Raw genomic sequence first — 11,426 nt, 5'->3', positions numbered from 1 at the left:
AATATTACATGTTAATAACTTGATTGGAATTATAACCTTGAATTGACAGTTTGATACTTTGAAAATTTTGAGCCAGCCCTACCCCCAAGGGCTGTAGGGTGGGGCTCAAAGGAGTCAGTGTGCTAAAATTTCTTCATTTTCCTTGTTAAGAATCAGAGGTGCTAGTTTCAAATCCTTTTTAGTCTGAAATCTGTATGCTAGATATTGAGTAAGGTGGTTTTATTGTTTTTTGTCACTTTGAATAATATTTCTGTTCATGTTAAAAACAAAATCAACTCTCTGTATAAATATATCAGGTGACCGTTAAGGCCCATGGGCCTCTTGTTCATAAAGTATTAAACATTATTCTTAAAACAGGCTAATTATAGCCAAGGCAAAAGGCAGGAAACCATGATAGTTCTATGACTTAACATCTTCATCAATAAAACTAGGTTTGTACACCTCATATAATAGCTTTTATTCCCTGTCCCCAGAGGAAGCCGTGCCCTTGTCTGATACTTATGGGACACCTGTACCCGCAGTGATGAGACTAATGCGGACACTAGCCCAGGCTGGCCGACACATTGCTGCTCACTTGGTAAGTCATCTCTGGACTGTAGATCACACTCACTATGTACGACAGGCACCAGTTTATTATCTGTGAAATTTACTTGTTGTATTTAAAACAGAATTTTGGTTAAAAGCATGTAGGTATTCAACGAAAAACTCGAAAAAAGAAAATGATATGATGGGAACCGTTTATTGCAGGGTAACTGTCACATATTTCACTCTCTGTTATTCTGTAACTCTCTGAATTTATGAATAAATATTAATGAATTTTGGTAAACAGAATACCTTACATAGCAATTCTACTTTAAAAGGATGACATTTAACACTGGGCAAATATGTGCCCCACTGACGGAGAACAAATATTTTCCTTCATGAAAATTAATCAAAATATCTTGTATCTTAAAGTTTTTGGATTATTATCAACACTGATGTATTGTCCTCCAGATATCAACTCACCACCTACACAAAAAGCTGCTTCGGTACCTAGTCGCTGATCAACCAAGGTAAAGTAAAGATACTGATATCTGGAACTTAAGCATGTTGTTTTAATATGTGTTCAACTAAAACAATAGCAATTGTATGATTGCATTAACCAGAAGAAAAAAAAGAAAAAAAAAGAAAAAAAATATTCTTGGGGCACATAGCACACGTATGTTGAGTAACAGAGATTTTTTTTTAGATACAACTAATGGTGCAGATGAATTATTTGTTTGTCTGCATTCAATGTAACCAGGTTCTGTATTTACTAGAGTATCAAGATTTGTTAACTGGAATGTTATAAAGGGTTTAAAGGTGATAACTTTAAAAAGAACATTTTTTTACCAAAAAGAAATGTGCAGTGTCATATGATATTCACTTGAAATTAAAATTGTTTTCAGACACCTTCAGCTGGGTGAGTCGGAGTGTTACCAGTTACAGAAGGAGAGTCTACGTGTCGTCAAAATTTGTTTACTGTATGGCCTGGCCTCTGAAACCTTTATGTAAGTACTGGCCATACAAGCCAATAAGATGAACCATCTTATTGCTTTTTGATATGCTTGTGATTGATGTGTGTGTAATAATGATCTGTTATTGGCCGAGTTAGCTGGTGTGAACCCTGATAAACACATGTATCTACGTTTCTTATCACCGCAATTAGTGAGTTCTGCATTGTTGTATATTTCTGTCAAGGGGTCCCCCAGTTTCCATGCAAATTCTTTGAAACTTGGTAGGACTGAACACTGTCAGTCAAATTTATCTAAAAACAACTTTCTGTGTTTCAACAAAAATTGCACAATTTTTTTCGTGTTTTGTTTTATAATTATTATATACCCCTGCCATATGTCTGTTGGGTATGGGATAGATAAAGTTTTTTTTCATTTTGGTCAGGCCAACTTAATCATATTAATTCCTATTCCACTTGCTTGTTAATGGATAAGTAGTCTTCAGATGTATTACTTTGTCCATATACTTTCAGCGACTTGTTTCCAACATTTGTGAAACAGCTTCAGCAGCTCCAGAGGGATGTTACTGATGATTCGGTCAGTTCTCATAAGATGGAGCTGTACGTCGAGCTTGTAGGTGTCTTGGAGGGGGCAGTTCACTTAGCCGGAACAGCTGTAACAGCCAATCAGAAAGCGGCATTTGTTAGGAGGTATTTATTCTGATGTGACATACGTAACTGAAACCTCTGCAAACTTTTATATGGTTGAACTTTGGTTTGCTATATTCTACCTCATATCTGACCTTAAACTTTTGACTGAGATGATATTGGTAAGAATATTGTTTTTCTACATTATGTGATGTTATTTGTAAATAGATGTACAGAATGAATAACAAAAAATATGTTTTTACTCTAAATATAGTACTCATTTTTAAAAATAAGATTCTTGAGATTTGTTTGAACAACACAGCAGTTAGGGTCAAGTGAGACTAAAATAAATGTTCAGGCTGTTGTGCTTCTTGTAATCACCACAGACAGAAAAAGGTCTGATCTTAGAGTACTTTTTATAGTTGGACCATTCAAAACACTCAAAAACAGTCCATAACAAAATATAAGGAGGCTTGGAAAACTACTTGTCACTTACACAAATACGATATGATGTGATACTTCCTTTGTTTTGTCTCAGACTTTAACCACTTTAATCTCAATTCCAGTGAAGACGGTATGTCCTCCGAGGCTGCTAAGACTGAGGTGGCTGCCATGCCGACCCTGAATTGGGGTCATGTGGCTGACCTTCTACATCCCTTGATGTGTGTTCTACAGACACATTTGACCGAGATTAAGGACACCTATCAAATACAGGTCAGTAGTATGTAATTAAATGAAAGTCTGTGCAGATGTGTAAATAAAATGATTACATAACAATGATTTCATTACAACACATTGCAAATGTTATGTCTCCGTAATAGTTTCGAGATGAAACCTGCTTTTCAGGTCAAAGAATAGACTTGCTGTATCTCACTCTATGTTATCCTAAACGGCGACTTAATGTTGAACCCTCTGCTGAGTTGGGGATTTTCTATTGTGTCTGTGGCTTAAGGGACATTGCAGAAATCCAAATTAATCTGCTGCCCCGTTTGCAACTCTTTGGATCTATGACGTTTTGTTTTCCACTTCTCCCTAGGCACCCTTTGATGTTTTCCACTTCTCCCTAGGCGCCCCTTGTTGTTCCCACTTCTCCCTAGACACTTGCTGTTTCCCACTTCTCCCTAGGCACCCTTTGTTGTTTCCCCCTTCTCCCTAGGCGCCCCTTGGTGTTTCCCACTTTTCCCTTGGCCCCCCTTGTTTTTCCCACTTCTCCCTAGACACTTGCTGTTTCCCACTTCTCCCTAGGCGCCCCTTGGTGTTTCCCACTTTTCCCTTGGCCCCCCTTGTTTTTCCCACTTCTCCCTAGACACTTGCTGTTTCCCACTTCTCCCTAGGAGCCCCTTGTTGTTTCCCACTTTTCCCTTGGCTCCCCTTGTTGTTCCCACTTCTCCCTAGACCCTTGTTGTTTCCCACTTCTCCCTTGGCACCCCTTGTTGTTCCCTCTTCTCCCTAGACACTTGTTGTTTCCCACTTCTCCCTAGGCACCCTTTGATGTTTTCCGCTTCTCCCTAGGCACCCCTTGTTGATTTCCACTTCTCCCTAGGCACACCTTGTTGTTTTCCACTTCTCCCTAGACACCCTTTGATGTTTTCCACTTCTCCCTAGGCCCCCTTTGATGTTTTCCACTTCTCCCTAGGCTCCCTTTGATGTTTTCCACTTCTCCCTAGGCGCCCTTTGATGTTTTCCACTTCTCCCTAGGCACCCTTTGTTGTTTTCCACTTCTCCCTTGGCACCCTTTGTTGTTTTCCACTTCTCCCTAGGCACCCCTCGTTGTTTTCCACTTCTCCCTAGGCGCCCTTTGATGTTTTCCACTTCTCCCTAGGCCCCCTTTGATGTTTTCCACTTCTCCCTAGGCCCCCTTTGATGTTTTCCACTTCTCCCTAGGCGCCCCTTGGTGTTTCCCACTTTTCCCTTGGCCCCCCTTGTTTTTCCCACTTCCCCCTAGACACTTGTTGTTTCCCACTTCTCCCTAGGCGCCCCTTGTTGTTCCCACTTCTCCCTAGACACTTGTTGTTTCCCACTTCTCCCTAGGCACCCCTCGTTGTTTTCCACTTCTCCCTAGACACCCTTTGATGTTTTCCACTTCTCCCTAGGCTCCCTTTGATGTTTTCCACTTCTCCCTAGGCCCCCTTTGATGTTTTCCACTTCTCCCTAGGCCCCCTTTGTTGTTTCCCACTTCTCCCTTGGCACCCCTTGTTGTTCCCTCTTCTCCCTAGACACTTGTTGTTTCCCACTTCTCCCTAGGCACCCTTTGTTGTTTTCCACTTCTCCCTCGGCACCCCTTGTTGTTTTCCACCTCTCCCTAGGCACCCCTTGTTGTTTTCTACTTCTCCCTAGGCACCCTTTGTTGTTTCCCCCTTCTCCCTAGGCACCCCTTGTTGTTTCCCACTTCTCCCTAGGCGCCCCTTGTTGTTTCCCACTTTTCCCTTGGCACCCCTTGTTGTTCCCACTTCTCCCTAGACACTTGTTGTTTCCCACTTCTCCCTAGGCACCCCTTGTTGTTTTCCACTTCTCCCTCGGCACCCCTTGTTGTTTCCCACTTCTCCCTTGGCACCCATTTTCGTTTGCTGTTGGAAGGATGTTATCACTCATGCAACCATACAAACAAAATCTTATGTATCTTTGTTTGTTTGGGGTTTAACGGCCTCACAACAGCCGTGATAATCTGAGGACAGGTAACTAGGGAGACACATTGTCATAAAAGGAGGCGACTAATGTGGTTCCTCTAATAGGAGGTGACTAATGTGGCTCCCCTAATAGGAGGTGACTAATGTGGCTCTCCTAATAGGAGGTGACTAATGTGACTCCCCCAATAGGAGGCGACTAATGTGGCTCCCCTAATAGGAGGTGACTAATGTGGCTCCCCTAATAGGAGATGACTAATGTGACTTCCCTAATAGGAGGTGACTAATGTGACTCCCCTAATAGGAGGTGACTAATGTGACTCCCTTAATAGGAGGTGACAAATGTGGCCCCCCTAATAGGAGGTGACTAATGTGCCTCCCCTTATAGGAGGTGACTAATGTGTCTCCCCTAATAGGTGACTTATGTGGCTCCACTAATAGGAGGTGACTAATGTGACTCCCCTAATAGGCGGTGACTAATGTGACTCCCCTTATACGAGGTGACTAATGTGGCTCCCCTAAGAGGAGGTGACTAATGTGACTCCCCTTATAGGAGGTGACTAATGTGACTCCCCTAATAGGAGGCGACAAATGAGGCTCCCCTAATAGGAGGTGACTAATATGGCTCCCCTAATAGGAGATGACTAATGTGACTCCCCTAATAGGAGGTGACAAATGTAGCTCCCCTAATAGGAGGTGACTAATATGGCTCCCCTAATAGGAGATGACTAATGTGACTCCCCTAATAGGCGGTGACTAATGTGGCTCCCCTAATAGGGGACTTATGTGGCTCCCCTAATAGGAGGTGCCTAATGTGACTCCCCTTATAGGAGGGGACTAATGTGACTCCCTTAATAGGAGGTGACTAATGTGGCTCCCCTAATAGGCGGTGACTAATGTGGCTCCCCTAATATGTGACTTATGTGGCTCCCCTAATAGGCGGTGACTAATGTGGCTCCCCTAATATGTGACTTATGTGGCTCCCCTAATAGGAGGGGACTAATGTGACTCCCTTAATAGGAGGTGACAAATGTGGCTCCCCTAATAGGAGGGGACTAATGTGACTCCCTTAATAGGAGGTGACAAATGTGGCTCCCCTAATAGGAGGTGACTAATGTGGCTCCCCTAATAGGTGACTTATGTGGCTCCCCTAATAGGAGGTGACTAATGTGACTCCCCTTATAGGAGGTGACTAATGTGACTCCCCTAATAGGAGGTGACAAATGTGGCTCCCCTAATAGGAGGTGACTAATGTGACTCCCCTAATAGGAGGGGACAAATGTGGCTCCCCTAATAGGAGGTGACTAATGTGACTCCCCTAATAGAATCATACATTTTTTTCTGTGTTTACTGCCCAATATTGTAGAATCTTATTTTAGAAATTTAGAAAATTAGAGATTTTAAAATCATAGTTCCATTGTTTTAAAACTGAGGTTATGCTTTGTACAATTGCTAATATCACTGTTTCAACATGGTTAGCTAAGTGATACACTTGTTTTTTCCTCTTTACAAAGATTGGTGTTGTGTTAACAGAAGCAGAGTCTACAGCTTTCCGTGGCCTGTATCAACTTTGTGACATCTTATTACGCACGCTGGCAGGCACAAGTGTCGGTCAGTGCTGTGGTCATTCTACAGAGTGTGGAGGATTATCTGACCACCGTTCTGGAGCCATGCTGGTCAGGGTTCGGGTTCCAGGTCATTTTCTCCAATCTCAGGTAAGTTCTGCCCCCTAGTGGTAAAAGTAAACGTTGTTGTGTTCAAAGTGATGGAGTCATATGGTTGTAAGCTCATAAGGATAAAAGTTTAGAATTTATATGATTACCAATTACATATAATTATGTTCATTACTTGTTAATAACAAAATATTATTTGATAATTATGCGTTTAATTTTATATATTCAAAGCATATTTTTATCATTATTGCAGTAACCATTCACAGCTGTTGAGTACATCTAAGCCCCCTGTCAGAGAGGTAACACCTAGTAACCCAGATCTAGGGTGTACAGAGATTGACGAGTGCCAACATCCAATTCTCACTACAGGGACACCCTACGGCCTGGCGACAGCCGTTCTCAGACAGCTGTACACTCTGTGTAGTGTACACAAGGGCATCCAGGCCAGGGTAAGTGGAGTATGTACTGGGGATCATCCCTCCCGATAAACGGAGTATCTACTGTGAAATCACTTATTTTCGTGTTGTTTTTAATTCTGATGATTTTGTTGGTAATTTTCATCCACAAATTCAGAAGTCGACAAAGTAATTACAAGTTTGATATAAAGCAGTTCTCTGTTTGAAGGGCACTCGTAATCCAAGAATTCATGTACCCATGAAATCGTGTTTTGCTGGGAAACCACAAAATTAGGGACCCACGAAAATATCTAATTTCACAGTATACTTCGGTTAACCCTTTCTCCCCTATGTAACTTTAGTAGACTCTACCATGCATTGCTATGGATGAGTCTGTTATGGTCTACAGTGGTGAAAGGGTTAACTTACTTCACCTGACCTTGAGATCACAAACAGGTCGTCTCTTGATAGTTCTGCTGTGATGTTACACTATGAGATTTAAGCTCAAATTGAAAGTCTTGTTATACTGGTACCTGGGTTTAAACTATTGAAAGGTATGATCAGGTCACTGCCTTTCACGTCAAGGTCAAAGGTCAAATAAATTTGATATTTTCAGTCAAACTTGTCTGCCCTATAATTTTAGGACTTTCCAATGGATTTTGATGAATGTTGAGATATATGTGTTACATCTACATACCTACATGGACAGATGTGTGGCATACCATACAATTAGGTATCATTGACTTTCATCTCTAGATCAAAGTGCAAATTTCATAAACTGTTCAATATAAATTGATGAAACTTTAAATATACATATTATTCAAAGTTGACGAGCAGAACACTTATAATGAGATCACAGTGACCTACATCTCAAAGTCAAATATCTCATTTTCACATACCCGGCTCATTTGAAAAATAACAAGATGCATATTGACTTTTTTAATGTGGAATCTTTGTTGAGGGTTTTGCATCCTCACAATGTCAATAGGTCATAGTTACCAAAGATTTTACCCATGGTATAATGTTTTACATAATAATTTTACTCAAGGTAATTTTATTGAGGGTGTATTTAACTACAGGTGTTACCTTGGGTGCTGGGTCATAAAGATCTGTGGGTTTACCTAAGGAAGACGTCTACCAGCATATCACATCTCCATGGCAACCACTTCACCAAGTTTGAAAACATCCTTCATTATTTTTACCTTAAGCTGACCTGTATGACGGTAAGCAATCTCTTCTACAACGAGGAAGGAGGGGAGATTCTTTGTATTTTTCACTCGTCAGATGTGTTTTAAAACAGTTCAGGGTCATCCAAGGTAGAAAGTATTATGATAACTGTGGAATTGTTGTGGAAATTTTTTAATTTCTTTGTGAATAATATTAGTTCTTTTAGGTCTGAATTTTAAGACTTAGTATTGAACTAGAGGATGACAATATACTATTATTAACCCTTTTTTTATATTTTTGTCTTAATTAACTCAATTCTCATATGAAGGTAAATGTTTGTGAAACATTCATTGATGACCTGTAAATAATTGTACAGAGTCCGGAGCAGACAAAGCTTGACCACTCTGTGATACAGAGGCTGACCTTGACCTTGTTGATAAGACTCCACCACGGAAGTGAGCACCTCGTCCACGACCTCCTGTCCACGGTCCTGTTCAGTCCCAGTTTGTGGAGGTACACACTTGACTATATAGTATAACCTGTCTAAATTGAACTCTGTGTTATCCAGATTTCCAGGTTTAAACCTCGGTGTGCCAATTTATTAATATATTGGCAAAGGTTGTGCTTCCTGTGATAAACTTAGTACATCATTCAGGGTGGCATTTTGTGAAAACATTTCTGGTCCTCTCTTAATTAGTCCCCCACTGGTTCTTGGGGAGGGGACTATAGGTTTGCACTCCGTCCGTCCTTCCACCCGAGAAGTTTGTCCGGGACAGATCTTCTATACTATTTCACCTGGAAAAACCGGCTTTGGTGTACCATGGACATCTTGGGATGGCGGAGTGCAGAGTGCAAAGAGAAGGTCACTGTGACCTATGCTTTGACCTTTGACCTTAACTTTTGAAAAAGTTCATCTAGGGCATATCTTCTATACTTTTTCACCTGGAGTAACCAGATTTGATTTACAAGGACATCTTGGGATGGTGGAGTGCAAGAAGTAGGTCACTAGGACCTCACCGTGACCTATGCTTCCAGACATAAGTGTACTGTTTGTTTAATTTAGAAATCATTATGCCTTGCAATACTTTGCCTTGTTTCTCTTCAAGTGAAAAAGAAGATGTGTTTCAGTAGATATATTTATTTTTACCATAGTTGTTAAGTACATAACACTTATTTTTTCGAGAAAATAGTTCTATGTATTTGTGTTAAGATTTATTCTTATGTAAGAAAGCAATCTGTTATAGAGCTGTAGGTGATGACAGTGCATGTGGAGACTTGGCCGACCTCAAGCTGTCCGACACTCAGCATGTCACTCAAATCACACAGGAGCACCCTGCCCCTAGGAAAGAGCTCTTACAGAGATGCTATACGCGGCTAAACGCACTCCGTGCTACCTACCTCAGCTCCTTTAGTCACAGCGAGAAATTCGCTCACAGATCCAGGTAAGATTTACATATATATTTACATTTCCACTACAAGTTCCTCTATAAGCATAAAAAATTGCATTTATAGAGCAATGAACGCAATTTGATCAGCATCATTTTGAAGCTTCTCCTCCCACCTTGATTAACATGGGACAACCATTAGAATCAAACATTTTGGTGATGTTAGGCTGTTCCAGGACTCTTGTTTGCGCTGACATCACAGATATTTTCATGTAGGAAAAATAAGTGAATGTCTATATTAAGGTCAATAATAACTAAATATTTCGAATGTAAATAAAGGAATTGAACGGTATTTTTCTAGTGTTCATGCAGGCATGAACGCAATCGGTTACATATTACCAGGAAGCCCCGCATGAAGATGTATCTAACCGATTTAGGTTCATACCAGATGAAATTTAAAAAATGCCAATCAATCCTTATATATATATGTCATTGTTCATAGTGAGGTACCAGTAAAAGGTAATATTTTAAAGTAACTAAAAATAATTTTCCATCTTAATACATAGGTCTGTTGAAGGTCCTGGTACCAAATAGGATATGTTTACACATGTATGGTTGATTTTCTTGATCCATATCTCTTGTTTTATATCTCCTACTATTTGTTTTTCTTAGGTATTGTTTCACCATGACTCCACTTCAGACAGAGAAGTTTTTCACCCCACGGTCAGGAGAGTGTCTAATGCCCTGTGATTGGATGTTTGTCCCACTTATTGACCTGTACAATGTCTTCAGTTCTGTGTAAGTTACATACAGAACATACGATTTTGGCTTTAGTCTTGCCTACAGTGTAATGTCATAACGTTTGTCTCACTTTTCTGTAGGTTGTGTATATTTTATATAATAACCTGTCTCTTTTGAAGAGAAAGTGAAATGAGTTACCAAGATGGCAAACATTTGTGAACAGGGGGATGCTCGCAATTAAGGCCCCTTCATAATTTCAGTCAACTTTGTTAAAGTAAGGGATGGGGGCTTGTTTGCAGTAAAATATGGTATGTTGTTTTCTGTTGATATAATTTGAACTAAGTCATAGGAGCTGTTTAAAACTGAGTTTGATTAAGCTCTCTGTTTGAAATGTAGTATGAAGTATATGTTTAACCTATACAGGGGTGGAGAAGTCCAGAATGCGCTGTCCGTGAGTCAGCTGGACACAGTGACCGCAGTCCTGCAGTGGATCTACCTACTGGAGGCCTGTCAGGGAGACAAGATGGCCACCATCTCCATCACACTCAAAGTGTCACGTATCATGTGTACTTTCCTCACAGGTGTGTAGCTGCTTGTCCTGTAATGGATATTCGACCAGCAAAAGGCTATCTTCAAACATCTATTCTAAATGTAACAGAGGCCTTCTCTTTTTCCCCAGTGCCTCTGTTTGGGATCAAACCTGGGACTTCTTGTTTACTTGTTTTAGACTCTACAAAATGAGCGTAAGAGAAATTCTCCCTAGCCAAGTTGAGGTAGTAGGCGGCAAGAATTTGTTCAGGGTGACATATATGATAAATATGTTTTATGCCGGACTTTTGTAATTTATAAAGTATATTCAGCAGTATACCAGCTTTTAGACAACTTTGAAACTTATTTCGAGTTTATTTTGCTTTAATTGAGTAGTTGCAACGAAAGAATTTCATAAACATGGACACTGTCCGATCATTGTTATTTAGGTATTGTACTATTTGGATCATCAAGTATAGCTGTGTGTGAACTGATGACATTTGACTGGTTGTAGGTAACGATCTGTTCCTTGACCGGACTGTCCACTGCTACCTAGAGGCCCTACTCCAACAGTACACCACACCAGCCCTCCTGCACAAGCTGGACTTTGAGGAAGATATTCCTGGACTTGTGTCCTTCTACGACTTGTAAGTCCTTGTTGCCACTTGTCTTTCTATGACGTGTAAGTCCTTGTCTCCGTTTGTCCTTCCACTAGTAAGTCCTTGTTGCCACTTGTCTTTCTATGACGTGTAAGTCCTTGTCTCCGTTTGTCCTTCCACTAGTAAGTCCTTGTT

General features: G+C 40.7%; 1 protein-coding gene across 1 annotated transcript in view; it reads left to right on the top strand.

The window, feature by feature from the left end:
• The window catches only part of LOC110447651 (RNA polymerase II-associated protein 1-like), a 27,508-nt gene that overhangs the window by 14,433 nt on the left and 1,649 nt on the right, over positions 1-11,426 (top strand). Inside the window, exons 16-28 of the mRNA XM_021493497.1 lie at positions 474-577; positions 994-1,052; positions 1,428-1,529; positions 2,006-2,182; positions 2,686-2,833; positions 6,277-6,458; positions 6,670-6,865; positions 7,891-8,034; positions 8,355-8,491; positions 9,223-9,420; positions 10,036-10,161; positions 10,528-10,685; positions 11,147-11,279. Coding sequence (XP_021349172.1) covers positions 474-577; positions 994-1,052; positions 1,428-1,529; positions 2,006-2,182; positions 2,686-2,833; positions 6,277-6,458; positions 6,670-6,865; positions 7,891-8,034; positions 8,355-8,491; positions 9,223-9,420; positions 10,036-10,161; positions 10,528-10,685; positions 11,147-11,279 — 1,864 coding nt within the window. The remainder of the gene's footprint in view (positions 1-473; positions 578-993; positions 1,053-1,427; positions 1,530-2,005; positions 2,183-2,685; positions 2,834-6,276; positions 6,459-6,669; positions 6,866-7,890; positions 8,035-8,354; positions 8,492-9,222; positions 9,421-10,035; positions 10,162-10,527; positions 10,686-11,146; positions 11,280-11,426) is intronic.

The sequence above is a fragment of the Mizuhopecten yessoensis genome, unplaced genomic scaffold, assembly GCF_002113885.1.
Source record: "Mizuhopecten yessoensis strain PY_sf001 unplaced genomic scaffold, ASM211388v2 scaffold401, whole genome shotgun sequence".
Taxonomy (NCBI): domain Eukaryota; kingdom Metazoa; phylum Mollusca; class Bivalvia; order Pectinida; family Pectinidae; genus Mizuhopecten; species Mizuhopecten yessoensis.
The sequence above is the reverse complement of the archived record's forward strand: the minus strand, read 5'-3'. Positions and strand labels throughout refer to the sequence as shown.